The sequence below is a fragment of the Drosophila elegans genome, unplaced genomic scaffold (assembly GCF_018152505.1).
Source record: "Drosophila elegans isolate 14027-0461.03 unplaced genomic scaffold, ASM1815250v1 contig_468, whole genome shotgun sequence".
Classification (NCBI taxonomy): Eukaryota; Metazoa; Arthropoda; class Insecta; order Diptera; family Drosophilidae; genus Drosophila; species Drosophila elegans.
Genome location: NW_024545855.1, coordinates 4,141,233 through 4,158,985, shown reverse-complemented (window position 1 = coordinate 4,158,985; position 17,753 = coordinate 4,141,233). Strand labels below are relative to the sequence as shown.

General features: G+C 40.1%; 1 protein-coding gene across 4 annotated transcripts in view; it reads right to left on the bottom strand.

Moving 5' to 3' along the window:
* Window positions 1-1,727: 1,727 nt before the first annotated feature.
* The window catches only part of LOC108142973 (band 4.1-like protein 4), a 59,748-nt gene continuing 43,722 nt past the window's right edge, over window positions 1,728-17,753 (bottom strand). The window contains exons 10-18 of one of the 4 annotated variants that reach the window (XM_017267123.1): window positions 16,302-16,769; window positions 14,990-15,388; window positions 14,334-14,618; window positions 14,066-14,203; window positions 13,862-14,008; window positions 12,142-13,357; window positions 6,199-6,839; window positions 3,289-3,297; window positions 3,100-3,234 (exon numbers count right to left, since the gene is read on the bottom strand). In XM_017267123.1, the coding sequence (XP_017122612.1) occupies window positions 3,204-3,234; window positions 3,289-3,297; window positions 6,199-6,839; window positions 12,142-13,357; window positions 13,862-14,008; window positions 14,066-14,203; window positions 14,334-14,618; window positions 14,990-15,388; window positions 16,302-16,769 (3,334 nt within the window). In that variant the 3' untranslated portion in view covers window positions 3,100-3,203. Of the gene's footprint in view, window positions 3,298-6,198; window positions 6,840-12,141; window positions 13,358-13,861; window positions 14,009-14,065; window positions 14,204-14,333; window positions 14,619-14,989; window positions 15,389-16,301; window positions 16,770-17,753 lie in introns of all 4 variants that reach the window. The other 3 variants (XM_017267126.2, XM_017267128.2, XM_017267129.1) reach the window with 3 other exon arrangements.

Below are 17,753 nucleotides of genomic sequence, written 5' to 3'. Positions count from 1 at the left end.
TTAGCAACGGCGTAGTCAGAATTTTGTCAACGGGGATGAGATCGGTAATTGGGGTCGTTTAGCCCCCCAACCCCTGCTTATGCTGACTACGCCTCTATGTACTGGGAAAAAAGTAACGGTTGTTTTAAGCAATCGGGAAGGTGTATTCCTATTGGTTGACCAATGGGAGAGCTCCACTAAATAAATTACTAGAGCAGCCACCTACTGGGATTTCTGTTGGCCTGATGTCAAAAACAGGAAGATTTGCTTTGAAGCGCGCAATGTTGGGCTTTTTTTTTGGGTTCGAGTTGGGATCCATTCGTGTCGATTTTGTCGGTCAGTTTCTCGGCCTCAAACACCAGGCGAACAGAAATTTCAGTAGGCTGCTGCTCAGTTTGAACAGCCAGCAGCGCCGAAATGTACGCAATAAAAACTTAAAATAGCAATGTGGATCCTGTCTGAGGTGAGATATCCTGCATTTTTTCCTAACGAGAATGGAACAAATCACGAGATCGGCATGCCCAAAAGTGTGCAACAATTAAAGTCAAGAAAATGCTGCGCCGCCCTTAAAATTTTGTTAGCGCCCTCTATGCGGCGATTTTGGGTAGCGTTACGATTGGGTGCCCAAAAATATGCAACACTTTTGAAACAAAACAAAATTAGCTATTGCCCAAAATATTTTATTTGCATTAGAATCTTTACATAATTTGATAAAATATAAATAATAAGTGTACTTATAACTTTTATTTGTCAATCAAACGCAAGTGAAAAAAATGTATCCATCTTCTTGAAGTTTTACTCAGTTTAATCAAGATTAAACTTTGCCTCGCCGGTTCGGGGTATTCGTGAAATTCGTCGTTTTATGTAATATTTCAAAATAATCTACATTTCCTCCGTTTAATGGCTTCGTTTCCTGAACCATTCTCGCGTATTTTGAAATTAGACTCAGCGAAAATAATTTAAATTGTTTTAATAAATAATAATGATTATGAAAGTGAAACATATATTTATATTTATATTATAATATTGGTATTATATTATACTTATTATTTTATTTAGCAAATATAGATGTCATCTAAAATAAATAATAATAATAACAAAATATATAGTTAAAAACTTTAAAATAAAAACAAATAAAAGTAATTTATGTTCTCTTACTGAAGAAACTTTGTTAGGGTTTTGGGACATGTGATACTTCAACCTCTCCAATTTGCTTTAATGTCTGCAAAATGTAAAAATGTGGAGTTTTTAATCCTGAAATAAAAAAAAACCTCGTATTTAATAGCTTGCACACTCATAATTTACAAGAATTAACTGTAGTTGTCACTCAAAGCTTTGGACGAAACTGATTCACAGCTCTTGAGATTGCTTTTGGCCCTCTCTGCACAGTTTTAGACCACTTGAGCCAAACTTATGCACAGCCATTCATAATTCGTAAGGGCTTTCCTTTGTACTGTGTAAGTTGGCTAATTTCACAGGACCCTTTTGCATTGTTGTCCACGACTCGACTTTCGACTTGAAAGTTTCGCTGGCGCCTTTGTCTTCTGAAATCTCGTCTGCTTATCGCTTGACTTTGGCTAGCAAGGCTCTTCTTGTCTTGGCCATCCTGTCCTGTCCACTTCCTTATCAAAAGACTATGCTTTTTATTGTTTCTTTACAGTTAAAGTGCCCCAGAGGGCCGCATTTTTGTTATATAGCCCCAGATAGTGCTAAAGGCATTCCACCAAAACAAATAAAACATGCCTGTGTTGATGTTTGTATAAAACGTCGCTTGCAGTTTATTTTTTAGTTGTAATTTTATTGTATATTTTAGATGTATATATAAAAGTGACACACTCATGGTAAAATCTTGTTAGAGACAATTAATCGTATATAATTAGGTTTCGTTTACAGTTTACACCAATATGCAGTAGATTGTAAAAGTGTTTATTCGATAATATTTCATATGCATTCTGTATTCGTTTTTACTCGTTAGCTCTAGTCTGACCACACAAATTGTTGAGTAATATTATTAATAGTAGGGATATTTACACAGTTTAAAAGTCACATAAGAAAGAAGAGGCCAACCAACGGACGGTGAGACTTAAATTAGTAGCAAATGATTAAACTAAGCTAAATTGGGCATAACGTACATATATGGTCAAAATTTTTTCGCTTACGTAAGTATTATTGAAATTGTTGGACGTTGTTGGCATAAGTAAGTAAGTTGTTTGGGGCTACAACTAGAGGATCCTTTTACGAATATATTTTATTTAAATTACATACACATAAAGGCTACTACATTTATTTGGCTTTTCTCGTTGCTGCTGCTTCCGGCTGCAGTAAAATTAAATTTTACATAATCTTGTGTGGGCTCTTGTGTAAGAGGCATTATTTAAATGCGTATCAAATTGGTTCTTAGTAGTTAATAAAAACGTATATTTAATTTACTTCCAGGCGCACACACACACACACTCACACACATTCGAAGAGATACGAAGCACAACAATAAAATTTTATATTTATCGCCAACGATTTCCGGCCAGTCCTTTTTGTGTCTGTGTGTGCTTGCGTGCGCCTGTTTTGTGCTGCCTATTTTTTGGGGGCCTGGCTTTTCCGCCTAAGTTTTTCGCGTTGTCTGGCTTGTGCGCATATTTTAATAAATTTTATGCTGCTGAAATGTGCCCCGCTTATCATTAACGCACAATTTATTTTTGCTTTTATGCTTTCTTTCGCTTTCATTCAAGAGGCCCCCAATTGCTGTTGTTTATCTGTGAGATACATTTGCTTTTTTGGCTTTTTGATTATTCGCGTCTTAAGATTACTTCGTTTCCTCTTTTACGATTAAGTTCTTTTACCCAAACTTACTTATATACATCATTATCTATTTACATGTTGGCATAATGTGCATTTAATTTGCAAACGCAACGTTGCTGGTGAAAAGTTTTAGACCAACTTTTGCCCCGGCGGCTTTTAAATGTTGTTTATTGTAGTTCTTCTGTTCTGCTCTTCTGTTGATTTTGGCCCGCATGTAGTTTCCATTTAACTTTCCACTTACATGTTGTGCGTGTTTATTCTTTTCTAGAGCCATGCCTGCTGCTGTTCGTAGAGCTGTTGCTGTTGCTGCTGCGAGAGTTGATGTAGCTGCTGTTGCTGCTGGGATGCCTGATTTTGCTGCTGCTGCTGTTGCTGCAACCAAAGTTTGCAGAATGCAGTGGGCGGCGGATTGGAGGAACAGTTCACTCCTACTGCAGGGGTATGGTCGACGGGCTTTGGCTATTGCAAATTAAATTTAGCTAATTCTCACAACTCTGTGCTCATTTCGCTTACAATTGCGCTCTGCCGTTTGCATTGTAGTTTTGTAGTGGTTGCAGTGGCATGCCATAAAAATTAAAGTAGCAAAAAAAGAGGAAGAGAAAATATTTGCATATGTTAGGGTAAGTTTCCTTGTTGATTTGATTTTCTCATTTAAGTTTTCTAGTGCTCGGTAATGTGAGTGTAAGTGTAAGTGTAAATGTATGTGTATGGTCTATGGTGGTGAGTATAGCTTGTTAGTTTGTTCTAGCGACTACAGTGCGTATGCGTTATGGTGCTCTTCATTTTGTTGAAATAAATTTACAAAAAATATAGTTCAAGTGCCGCCCACGCAGTTTATGGCCGTAGTAAATCCAGTTTTATCGCCGCGACTGCCACAAATTGAATACTTTTTATCATTTCAGTTGGCGCCACACCACAAATAATTACTTAATTTATCCATAAAATAAAAGAAATCCTGGAAAAAAAAGTCACTCCACACATATAATGTGAAAATGGGGTGAGTTTTTATATACCCATTCATAAGCTTATCTCCGCCCTCGGGTAAAAATGTGCGTCAAATTTACGATTGCCACTCTGGCACTTTCCACATTTTCAGCACTTTTCCTTCTCCCTCCTCCGCTGCCATTTTCATTTTCGTTTTCTATTTTGTTTCTGTGACAAAAATGCGTAAAGTTTTCCCCAAGTCCCTTTGTTGTTGGTGGCGTGTGGCCTAGCTACAAGTCGCGAAGGGTTCCAAATGGCCGAATTCCAGAGGGCACGGGGCTGGGCGAGGTTGAGGGGTCTAATCTAAAACAAGAACTGTCGTTGTACCAAGGTCGAACACGCAGACCCTTTGTTGAAATACCCTTTCAAAGTCCGAGTTTCTGTTCCACAGACATCGAACAAAAATTAAAAAAAAAAGTTACAATGCCGAAAATACGAAGACTATGTAAAATATAATACATAAATGTTTCCACTCTTTCGGATAACTAAAAATGTATTAATTTAACCATATTTTGATTTTAAGCATACGTTAAGAAAAGAATATTTTGAAAATTATTTTTACAAATACCATTAGGAATCCAAAAACAATGTACAACGTTTATTTTATAAACAACTCCCAAAAGTCTTCATTTACAACAGACTTAGAGCAGCACTTTGCTGTTTCCTTGAAAATATTTATTTGTTTTTACAAATTAGTTTATTTTTCTTCATTGAAACCATTCCGATAATTCGATTTGTTACCACTCTAACTACCTGCGAAAATCTTTATAAATAGTAGATGACCCTAAATATTTAACTTTATCAAATAGAGAGCAACCCGAGGTCAACAAACACCACAGGCTGTTTAACTGTTTGTTAGCCTTTTTTGTGCTTCTACAAAATGTTGTTTATTTAGCTCCAAAGTATTTCTACGATATGAAATGTTTGCCTAGCCTGGTTGTTGTATTTTGTTTTTTTACTGGCTGCTCCTCGGTTGTTGCCAACATTGCGCCTTTTTGCTTTCATCGCTTATTTTTTTGTGGGTTTATTTTTGTTTTGTGGCCTGTTGTTTTGTTGAAATTTGTATTTATGTGCGGGTCGGAGGCACAGAAACATTGGCGAAACATCGGAGCATCGAGCCGGCAGAAATATCATTTACCCGGCTCGCTTTTTCCAGGCCCCATACATTCGATTTAATGTGTGACTGTGGGTGTGTTTTGTGTCCTATCATCCTATCATATTTTCATGTGCATGTGTGTAAGGGGCTTTAGTCTTCGTGTGCGCTGAAAATTATGTATATTTTTAGCACTTTCGCTTGTTTTGTTTTCGCTTATCGAGTTTGAAGGTCATTTACTTGCAATTCCCAGCTCGCAATAAATGTCCTGGGTTTTCACATTCATTCGCTTATACGAATGTTGGCTGTTTTTGCTTGGCTGGACGGTTAATTTGTTGTAAAATTGTCATTTTGTTGCTTCAATGGCTGCGTGCAATGCGGCGTATGAGTAATATTTCTGTGTTTGCCATAGCATACTTTCTGGATGGATCCTGGGTGGTGGAATCCCAAAATTAAATTGACATGTTTAAAGTCAATTTGCCCCAAGTTTCTTGCTCGTAAACAAAACACACAACAGAATCCACCCCGATGACATTAACCTATTCATTTGTAAATAGGCTGTCGAATTTCCTAGCTTACATAAATATTTGTGCGTTTCTGTGTTGCCCTGCGAGGCGGAAAAACGTCGACGGAAAAATAAGGGGGAAGTAGCTATAGCAAAGGCAAAGGCAGTCAAATCAGATGTAAATCCAGAACGAAAGCAAGAAACAAGTGAAATTGAAATGAAAATGAATGTTTGCCAGAAAGGCTTTGCCATTGCCATTGTTTTGCCCCCCAAGTCGATTGTTATCTTGGCCCAAAGGCAATTGAAAATTGGCAGCTGGGAGGTCCCGACATTGCCAGCATTGCGTAGGCCTAACGGGCACATTAATACATAATTTATAATGTTTTCGTTTCGTTTTGTTTTCGCACACTTAAAGGAGATGACTTTGGGTTCGTGTATCTGTTTAGGGGGTTGGAGATTTTTAAATTTCCCGCACAGTTCAATGAAGTTTCATGTTAAACAGGGGAAAAATACGTGGGTAACATAACAAAGGGCATTCAACTTATTATGTCTGCCAACATCTCAAAGCTAAAATTTCAATGCAATCCTTAACAATAGCAGATATACACACAATATAGCTCGACTTTGAGCCAACTGAGTAGCAAAAAATTGCAATTTTCATCTAAAGGTAAAAGTCACTTCTGTTATTTCTCTGTTCTAACATGCAGGTCAGAGGTCGGTATCGGTTTTGGTATCGCTATTATTTCTTGTTAGCTACAAAAACAGAAAACGCTTATATACCTACGCAAAACAACAGAGGAAGAAGGGAGAACCGAAAAGAAAACTAAAAATAAAAACTTACCGTCGACTACTTTGGATAATTGGCGAAAGGATTATCTCTAAGCTGGAGGAAATGTTTTGATTTTGTTGCTGGTTGGCAGTTGATGTTGCTGCTGTGCCAGTTGTCGCTGCTGCACCTGCAACTAGAGTTGCTGTTGTGCTGCTGCTGTTGCTGGTGGTGTTGGGAGGGGGAATCGCATTCGCATTCGCATTTGTTTGGCTATTGGAGTGACTATTATTGGTGGTGAAGCTACTCGGATTCGGAATCGTATTTGTATTTGTATTTGCATTCAATGTGGGACAATTTAACGTTTGGTTGCCGCTGGTAATTGACCCTAGTATTTTCGCCTGCTGCTGACCACTGTAGACATTCGCATTGCAATTATCGAAATTAATATTGCTCCTGCTGCTGCTGTTGTTGTTTATGATGCAATTGCTGCTGCTGCTGCTGCCGCTGCCGTTGTTGTTATTATTTGAGCTATTGTGACTGCCCGTGGGGGACATCAAAGGAGCATCGGCATCAAACATGTCCTCCGCCTCGGCGGCCTCATCTTCGGTATCTTCGGTCTCATCGTTGGTGGTCTGCGCCTCCATTTGCAGGGCCTCCAGGACAATCATGGCCTCGTCCTCTTCGCTGCAGGACTGCGACCCATTCGAGTGCGTCTGGTTTCAGGTATCAGGCATTTCAGGTTTGCGCAAATCGAATCCAATTTGTTGGGGGTGGTTTTGGGGTTGTACGGGGTTTGTTGGTGAGGTTTGAAAATACAAACAAGGTTTAGCTTTCTTGCAGGGTTCACTAATCACACTCTATTCAGTAGTTCAGTAGCTTAAGTAGCTTTAGCACAAACGGGGCATGCAACTTACACATCTAGTTGTTTATCACAATATTAGAGACCTACTAATTTAACATAACATTCAGGACTATCATAATACTTGCACAGGCAAAACACAAACACATGCTGTTTATCGACAATTTCGACAACGTAAATAATATTTCAATCAAGAAAATATTGACAAAATCGTATAGTATTTTAATTAATTTACAAACAGCAACGAGAAAATACCCCTGTTCCAGCAGTTTATGAATTTATCATTGGGGTCGTGGGCAGTGGGCCCTGCAAAATTTTAATTACACGCAAAATAGTCGAATAACAAGGCCCGGAATCAACAATACCAAATGCAAAAGCCGATAGTAACGGTAATAAAAGCCCCGGCGGCCAAACAGCTGACCATTGGAATCAAACCACGTGCACAGGTGGCCAGCAAAAGGCAGGTAAATGGGGGTTTTGATTGGGATTGGTTTCGAGGGAGCTTCCCCCACTAACCCATTCGATACGCGCCACACGCCCTGCGGTTTTCTGTTGATTGCACAGCGAATAGCGATTCTTTCCCTGTTGTTCCAGGGGTTAGTTTAACGATGCTCTTTAAAGAGCCTCTTCAAATACAAACTTAAAATATGTTCGGAAACAAGTTTCCTCATTTTTTTTTGATTTATGAATAGGAAGTTTAATGCGTTGCAAAGTGCTTTTCAGAGTTGGAGTGCACGAAGAAATTATGGCCATATTTAAAACCGATTTGTGGTATGATGTTTGTTAAACATTATCTATTTTATCCCGTGATTAAAAGTTTTCTTTTTAAGTTAAACAAATGTAACTCTTTAAGTTTTCAACCATGTTTTAAATGCATAGTTAACTCTCATAGTTCAGCACAAGCTTACATAAATCTACTTAATCTTTATTTAAACAAAAAAAAAAAAACCATGAAGAACTAAAAACAAATTTGCTTATTTTATGATTGGTTGGAAACAGATAGTCTTTACATTAATTTTTAATTGGCCAATTATAGTTTATTGCAAGTGCAGTTTGATTTATTTAGTCTTCAAAGTTTGAAGTATAAACTCAAAGGTCGCCTACACTCGAACGATATAAGTTAAAAATATAAGTAAATACTTTTCTCGATTTGCATTTAAGCCAGGTATTAAGCCATTTAGGCGGCAGACAAGTGCGGTAACTAATCGCATTGAATGCGACTCGGCTCTGTCTCTGGCTCAATACACTTAAAAGCTCATTCAATTTGGCCCAAGACACGTTCGCTTGTAGCCCATTTGATGCCTTTATGATGGCGAGTTCTTTGCCAAAGGTCAACATATGAACATAGAAGGTCGGGGAAAGCAGGTAAATTCAGCATGGGAAATGGCTGCCGGCGAGTGAGATTCATTTGTAAATGAAATCAGAAAGGTGCACAAACACACTCGAATGGTTCATGGGTCTAAGTACCCAGTATCCTTCACTCACTTAAGCTTACGGCCTTTGTGTGCTGGCGGCTTATGCTTTTTGTAGCACAAGAACACAAGTTTGTTTTGTATATCTATATACTACACATAGTACATACAAAGTTTGTTTGATTTTCTATTAATTAAAATTGCATTCAACTTGAAAATCGTATTTGTTGCCGCAGGAGGGAAGTTTATCTTCTAGGCCTCGCCCACTTCCATTCAATAATGAACTTTGAATTGTAGCCTAATGGAAACACGTACAGGATTGCATAAACAAACTTGAAGAGCGTTTGGCCAGGCCAAAGCCAAAGCCAAGGAATTTAATTAATTTTCCTTCTCGTTTATGGGTGTGTGTGAATACAAGACGAGTGTGTGTTTGTGTGTGTCTTAATTGGGCAACACGCCCATGGCCAAAAAACACACAGCACACGCTAATGTATCAAATTGTCTGGCATAAATGTGGCCCAGTGTCAAACGCCCCGTTCATTAACACGCGGATACAGGACGATTCCAATGTCAGGGACATGGAAATGGATGGGTCACCACCTCGTCTGGCAACTGTCACCATCAAAGATAATTACTACCTACCTACGATCTATTTTTTTTTCTACTCAACCATCAGTTTTCCAGCCCTTTTATTTTTCCCGGATATGCATAAAACATTTTAAATAAAAATGCATAAAAATATGCCATCTGCCGCCCGCAGGTCAAAAGACAAAGGGACGTTTAGAGCCGGAAAAACGCCATTCCCATTGCCCCATACCTGATCAAGTATTTTTAATTGCCTACGTGATGAATAATTAAATCATACACGGGATGCAGCATAAATAAAAGAGTATTTGTTTAAAGTTTTCCCTTTGTTACTCATTTTTTACATTTTCCGCACTATTTGACATGGAAAAATGTTTTCTGCCAATAAATCAATTGGCAATTTTATATTTTTTATGAACAGTTTTTTGTTCGCGACTTTTTTCGAGTTATGATGCATGCATTTTTGCTGCGGTCATTGTTTACTCTGGGCATTGTTTTCTAAATTTAATATTTTATGCTGTTGATCAAGGCTGTCATAACGTTCTGTGACCTTTAACCTTTACTCTTCAATCCGCTTCAATTAAATGACGTGTTTGTCAAATAGGCAAAATATTTATTTAAGTTAAAAAGCTGATTTCCAATTACTGAACAACTCACTTAATATGTCTCTTTTTTTCTCCCACTCAAGACGCTACCGACAATAAGCAATCGCTTAAAGCCCTATAAGTTTGTTGCCTTTATTGTTTGCCAATTGTGTTAATCTAGCATTTGTTAGGATTTGGCCAAGTGTGGTGTGTTCCTTGGGGCCACTAAAACGAAAACAACCCGGGCAATGGCAATGGATAAAATAGCAACTGCAGGCGTTTTACTAGGGACAAAACCATCAGTCGATGTGCTCTTCGCCGCCGGCAAAAACTCCTAACCCTTGAAACAACACAGCAAATGGCAGAGACAACAACAATCGAAACTTTTGCCACATTAAATCAGTAAATTTATTGACTTAACTGCTTTTTGGGGCGAGGACATGGCCACCTCATCCCAGCCACGCCCCCTGTCCTCCGCCCCCCGTTTTGGGTTGTCAGCATTGGCGTTTGTCTCTTGGCCGCTGGCTGCGCACTTTTCCACTTTGGCCTGGCCAAGATGGTATCCCTAGACCCACATCTTAGTGCACTTAAAACAAAAAAGTTCCTTAAGCTCACAAAAATTAGATATGATGCATAAACAGATAGAAATTTTAGATTTTAAAACTAACTATTTACTTAAAGATCCACTATTCTTTTTGTCTATAATAGATAAAACTTTTATATTCGAAAATGTTTTATTTACTTTGTAAAACATTATTCTTTATGTATGTTTAAGGATTGAAATTTTAATGTTACACTTTTCTAATGACTCTTTCAGTTCTCTAGTTCTGAAATTATTTTCTGAAAAGGATTTCAGAATCAATGCATTGATATTTCCTAGCCATAATAAGAATCAACGCATTCATTTTTCTAAGCCATAATAAGTTATTTAACAACACATGACAAACATCTTAAAACATATTTAATTTGTTACCAAGTGTATACGACTCTCTATGATTTTTTTAATTTTGTAGTTCTAAAATATGTTTTGGCAAAACTTCAGCTTATTAAAAGCATTTAAGAACAACCACTTTTACATTTAACAGCCTTGTAAAATTTGTTTTAAACCCCAAAATAGAAACATATTTAATTTGTTTTTTTGTTGACCCTACGAATTTTTAATTTTAATTTTCATTCTTTTTCTTGGCTTTATGAAGCATCTCTGAATAAAAAGAATTCTTTCTTTCGCCGGAAAAGTATGCCAGACATTCGGAACTCTTAATTTTTGCGAGTATAACTTCCCCTGGCGCAGGATGCCGTGTTTGGCATATTCCTTTGGCTGCCTTTGCCCCTTGCTGTGCTGTCATAATTTTTGATTTGCTTGTTTTATTTGATGTCCTTACTGATGTCGTTGCGTTGGCTGCCATTTCAGGCGTAGTCCTCGTTTCTTGGTCCGCTCTTCAGTAAGCTGCTCTACCCAGCTTAGGAAAAACAATTTTGCAAAATTTATTTTATAGCAAAATTATGCCAAACATTTCGAAAATGTTTCTATGTACTCTCGTACTCCCTGTTGTTGTTGTTTCTATAGCCATTTGGGATATACTCGTATATATATTTATATGGATATATGGAATATACACACATGCGTGTGACCCGGTCGAGAGAGCTTGGAAGCTGGCCCAGAATTTATTTTAGAATCGCAAATATTTCTGCTTTTGTGCCATCAACTTTGGCTGAAATTATTTGCTTGGGCAGCCCACAAGCGAAGGAGGCAGGACTTGAGGTCCTGTCTGTTATATAAACTTGGATAATGTAGCGCAAATAGTTGCTTATTATTTATTCTCTTTTATTGCAGGGGTTTTTGTCTTTATGGCCTTTTAATTTTCGGGTAATTTATTTGCGCTCCAGCTGAAATTAGTTGGAATATTTCAGTTGTTAATTAGGCATGCGTGAAATTGGGCAAACTTTTGCTTTTGCGAGCATACATAGCATACTTTTGAGTTAGAAATATATGGGCATATGTCTGGCGAACATTGGCTGAACTATTCCATGAAAATTCAAGTGCTCAAAAGTGGCTTTCTCACGCCTTAAATTTAAGTTAATTAAATTTCGCTGCAACCCGCAGCTGAGATAGCGGCAACTTTACGTTTTTGCCCTTTTGATAAGCCCCGGCACACACAAGTCCTTCGGGATGGAGTGTGTGTGCGATAAGGATTCCTTTTATTCGGGGGAAATGAGGACACCACCCACTGTCTGTACTGTGTGCACAATGAGTCTCACGAAATAATCAACATAAAAGCTTCAGTTACTTATTACACTTGTGCAAATACGGATACACTCTACACTCTAGTCTCTAGCACTCTTTAGAAATACAAACCGAAAATATAGAAAAGGAAAAACATACAGACTAAGTACTTTGGCCGGGGGCATGCGATAATGCCTGTGAAATACGGATTCAATTAAGGCGCGGAACACAAACATGCAACACAATTGAGTGGCAAACGAAAGACAAGTTGCACAAACTGAAGAAGAGGAGACGAGAACCAACATTCAACATTCAACATCGACATGCGACAGGTTTGCACTTCGTACTCACAGTTTGCTGCTGCACCTCGGAGGCAGCTACAACATTCTGGCCATGTTGCAGATACACTAATGGACCGCCCGTTTGCCGCGGCTGCTGGACAATGGGCGGCGATGACGTCGTCGTCGTCGCAGGAGGAGGAGCGCCGGCGGTTCCTTTGTCAAACTGATAGTACATGACATCGTTGGCGGGCGCCGTGCCGCCATAAAGTGGCGGAGGCGGTGGCGGCGGATCTGCGGTCTGTGATCCAGAAATGTGGTAAGCGGTGGTTTGTTGTTTCGGGGAACCCCCTGCTCCGCCGCCACCCGGCATCTGTGGCATCTTGTAGTTGTATATGTAGGGCCTTTCGTACTCCGCCCCGTGTATGTAGGACAAGAAGAGATCTGATTTGGCAGGCTGAAGTCCGAAACCCCCTCCTCCTCCGGCGGAGGAACCACTGCCCCCCGACCTCTGACCCAGTGGACGATTGTGGCCCACTCCTGAAACATTGCTGCTGGCATAGTGCAAGGGATAGCAGCCCGCATTGGTCAACTGCGACTGCCCGCCGCCCGTGAGCAGCTGCGTCTTGGTCAAACTCTGCCCAGAGAGCCGCCTCGTGGGCACCCCAATGTCCGACTTGGCATCCCGCCGCTTAACCTGCGCCACTTGAGTCGAAGGACCTTGGTAGTAATACGGCGAGGCCGGATTGCTGGGCCACTCCACAAAGCTGCGTTGCCGGCTGAAAGCACCACCACCACCTTGAGAACCTGAACCTGGACCACCACCGATACTAGATGTCAACACATTCCCGGCAAGATTGCTAATGCTGCCTCCTCCACCACTCATCAAACCCCTGGAACTCTTGGCCAGTGCATTGTTCAGACTGAACTTGTACTGGTTGTTCTCAAAGGTCGTGTAGTGGAGCAGGCGATTGGCCGGCGACTGGTGATTAGAGTTAGTAGCGTTGTGGGGATGTTGACTGGGGTTGCTCGGATTGTGGACAGGCGCCAGTCCCGAGGAGCTCTGGCTGCCCGGGTTAGTGGCCGATGGCGATTTGTAGGTGCTCTTCTGCTGCTGCTGCTGGCGCTGCTGTTGGGCGAACAGCGAGCGCTGCTGCTGCTGCTGGTTACTCACGGTCTGCTGCATCAGGTTGTTGTAGTTGCCGCCGGCACTGCCGCCTGACTTCCGGTGCGATCCGCTCGAGGCGCCCGACGATTTGTTGGTGCCATAGCGTGTGCTGTCGCTGGATCTGCGATTTAGGAGTAGAGTAAAGTATACAAAATTAACGGAAAGTCATTGGAAAAGAAATAAAGGCAGTAAGTGAACTAAGTAAATATACCTATAGTCCTCTAAATATTAGTATTAAGATTATTAGTATAAGAAGAGAAAGCTTAAAACAAGTCACATCTCAATTGATCGTTTAAATGTTTATTTTTACAATTGTTCATATGCTATTAATAATGGAAATGTGGTGCTGAAGCAGAGCTGCACATTTGAAAACCAAATAAAAATAACATTGTCATTAGAAAAGAGATAAATTCAGTATATGAGCTGAAAAACAGGCTACATATATATTTTATCCTTAAAATACAAGTATTTTTGGCTTTTTACCAATATATATGATTATGCAGGGAAAGCTTAAAAAGTATAAGATGGCTTTCGAAAACAATATATTCTTATTCTTTTGATCATTTTAATTTTTCTTGTTACAATTATTATTACAGTTATTGCTAAATTAAATTTGATATCTTACCTTTCCGATGAATAAGCATAGTCCTGATCTGCTCCCAGACCTGAGTCAGTGTGCTCATGGGAAACTCTCAACGCTGAGTTCTCCAAAGGACTTAGATTGGAGCCAGTGGGCGAGATAAAATCACCCATGCTCATACTAGACATCATTCTAAAGATGAAAATCCACATTTACCAATCGTTTTGGAAAATCAATGTCTTCACTTACCTAACTAAACCATTATTCCGTTCGCACTCCCTAGAAGAAATCGTACTGGCCGATCGTATGGATCCGTTTTTGGGTGCTTGTCCTCCAGTTCCAGTTCCTCCATTAGTATCGTGCGGATGCGAGCTTTGATAGTAAAGTCTACAATTATATATATGGGTTAAAGTTAAACCGATAAAAAATCAAAAATCAAACTTAAAAAATCTTTTTTTAAGATGCAACCTTACCTGGTAATAACTTAATTTTATTTCTTACAGTATAGTATACTCACCCTCTTATTCGATCGACACGATTCCTGGCCTGACCCGTGTTCCCTGAACCACTGCCATTGGTGATGGTGTTGCCCGAACCCGTGCTCTTGGCTCCCACACTACTCTTGCTGTTGCTCTTGTGGATCTTCAGGTTGGAGTTGGACCTCTTGGAGGTGGTCTCCACCACCGTGTAGGGAATCTCGCGCAGCTGCTGCTCCGACATGCCCTCCGTGTCCACCAGATCGAATTGCAGGTGCTTCGCCAATTCGCTATTCCACATGCGACTGCGTGATTCCGATGGGGATCTGTTAAGGGAAAGTACAAATTATATTTTAGATTGTAAAGAATATATTATAAACTTAAATTAAAATTTAAGCTTGATCAATTCAAATAAATACTACTTAAGGAATGAAAAGTTAGTTAATGAAAAGTTAGTTAATGTTAATGTATCAACGTGTTAAGAGTTATTTGAGACTCTTATATAAGTCCGAAATAACTCTTATTTACGGACCCTTAACACATCTTCCTTATCTCTTGTTTAAATTAATTGCAGATTCATTAAAATATATTTTTTTATATGGGTGGGTTGCACTTTTGACATCTAAATTATAAAAATAGATTATTTAATTGTAATTTTTAAATTAAAAGAAAACATCTTTCCCTTCCGCAAACTCACTTGTTCTTGCGATGCCTTCTGGACTTGTGATGCGAATGGGTATCCGAATGACTATCGTTGCTGTGAAGGCTCCTGGCCACCATGCTGCTCTTGGAAACTGCCGCCTGTTGAACGGAACTCTGGCCCAAACTGGCCTCGGCCTGGCGCCTTTGAACCTCCCTCCATTGCGAGGTGGAGTCAATAAGCTCAGCACTACCACTCCTCATCGAGGAGCTTCGATGACCGGAGTAACTGCGCCCACGGGTGCTATCATGATCCGATCCTCCAGCCGAATCTCGTCGATGCCGATGCGACCTGCGATGCTTTCTATGATGCGAACGTCCCGATCTTCCAGAGCGACCGGATCCTCTTGAAAGTTCGCTTTCATTGTCAGAAGTGCGACGATGGCGGTGCTTATGTCTAAAATATCGGAATACATAAACAATTTTAATTAATAGTTTCCTAAACTGCAACATATTGGATTTTCTTACACAATTTATTTTCCTAAAGATATTTTAAGACTTTAATTAAATTAGCAACAAAAGTTATGGAACTCAACCTTTTTATAAACAAATAATTTTTTATAAAAATATTGTACTATTGGCGAAATACCTGGTGAAATAACAATATTACCCAATATCTTTATGAATAAGAAAAGATAAGTTACAAAAATTTGACGAGCAGTAAATTAAGATACTTCAAATTTCATAACATATAAGAAGTTCGAGAAATTAGGAGATCTAAATTGTTCCTAAGATAAATATGGTCCGATAAGATACGTATAAATAGCAGTAAAATTGGGAAATTTGAAATTCGTCGCAAAATGTAGATCTTTGCAGATAAGATAAAAAAACCCAATTTAATGGGTAACACTCACTTTAATCCAAGCACTCAAACTAGGCGCACCCACTTATGGGTGTTCAAATCGATGGGACTTATTGGGACTTACAAAGTCATAGCGAATAGCATGCTTGACTCTATCTAAAACTTTCCAGGGCCAGTTGATGGACTTAATTCACCTAGTTTGATAAAGACTCACGCGTCTCTGCATATCTAGTTTTGAATACTTTGGCCTTCCTAAACATGCCCCTGCTATAAAGTTCAAACTTAGGTCCGAAGTCTAGTCGATTTGATGAAACCTAAATTTTTGCATTTTTATAATACCATGGGGAACCAATAATTATTGCTTTAAATGAGTGTATTTTGGCATAAGCCCAAAAACTAAATAAATATTGATTTTATACGAAAAGTTCCTTAGATAGTGATATAATGTTTTTCTTTTCCTTAGTTAATTAGTTTTGGATTCTATAAATAAAGCGCTATGGGTACTTACGTTCTTGTGGACCTTGAGTCGTTGGAGGAGTGGCTCTCGACGGAACTGGAGCGGTATCTTTGCTGCTGATGCGAAGCGGATGAGGAGCTGGCCCTCTGCTGCCGGTGTTGGTGGTGCGATGATGATGAGGAGGTGGCCGCCGCCGCGGAGGATTGGTGGTGTGGATGGTGGCTGGTGCCGTGGCCATGGCTGTGGTGGCTGTGATGGTGGTGCAGTCCGCCACCCGCTGTGCTGGCAGATCTCACGGATCGCGGGCTCGAAGGATTGTGGCCGAACAGCGATCTTTGCTGGGATCGGGGCCAGGGAGCACTTCGTGTGCTTCGCGGTGAGTCAGGTGTTTGCAGGTTGCTCCCACTGTTGTTGTTGTAGCTGCTGGAGTTGTTGTTCTGCTGCTGCTGCTGATGGCAGGGCCTGATCCCCAAACTGGTGGGTATACTATACGTGGAGCGGTAGGGACTGTCGTAGTTGCTATTATATTGTGGTTGGAAAAAAGAGATTAAAGGCGGGGGATCAGTCAGCGGCGATCTCGCATTATTTTGCCATAAATTTAAATTGTTTAACATAAACGTTGATTAAAGTTCGCGTCGGCAGGGCAGCCGGCAGCCTAGGAGGCCATTTAGGCTGTCCAATTCGATCCGGAGAGGCAACTGCAACTCCAACTGCAACACGCCAAGATCGACACAGACAAATAATGCGCGTGTGCAAAATTGAGTAATTGCCGCACTGGCAATCAGCGGGCAATCATTTCGAACTCTCAGGAGTCGTCGCTTCGCCTCGGTTCAGTGTAGCTCTACTGAAGAAAGTCCAGAGAACGTGCCCGGTGATTTATGCTCCCTGGGATGCAGCTCTGCGGATCTGTGATCCGCAATCTGTATGGCGTGTAGTGTGGGGTTTGGCTGCTTGATTGGCCTGATGTTTGGGCTTCTCTTTGTTTGCAAATGATAAATGACGCGGGCTATTTGCTCATCTTGGCTTCGCCCAGGAATCCAGCGATTACGATTGGCTTCTATTACCTTATTTAGAGCCTCTCCCGAGCGTGTAATTTATGCACGGATGGTGGGCAAACACTTACACTGGACAGCTGGAAGTGGTCTCTGTTCGCTTGTCTCTGGCAATTTTCTATTCAGGTGCTTCTTAAAGTTTGTGTGCAATTCGAAAAATACACTCCCTATACACTACACCATAAATCTCCTGGCATGACTCAATATCTCCCGAAAGAAAATCCTAATGGCTGAATTCTTATTTGTCCATATAATTTGATGTTTTTGCAGCCATAAAACATTTAATAAATGTTGCGTCTAGACAATGTAACTGCCTTCGAAATGGCAACTAAATGGATTTTGAACACGAATTCGAAACAGAAACACAAATTCAGAGTGCCAGAGGGCCCTTGAGCCGGGACAATGCCAAGGAGCTTCTATCTATCTACTATATATATCCGGTTTGCCCTGT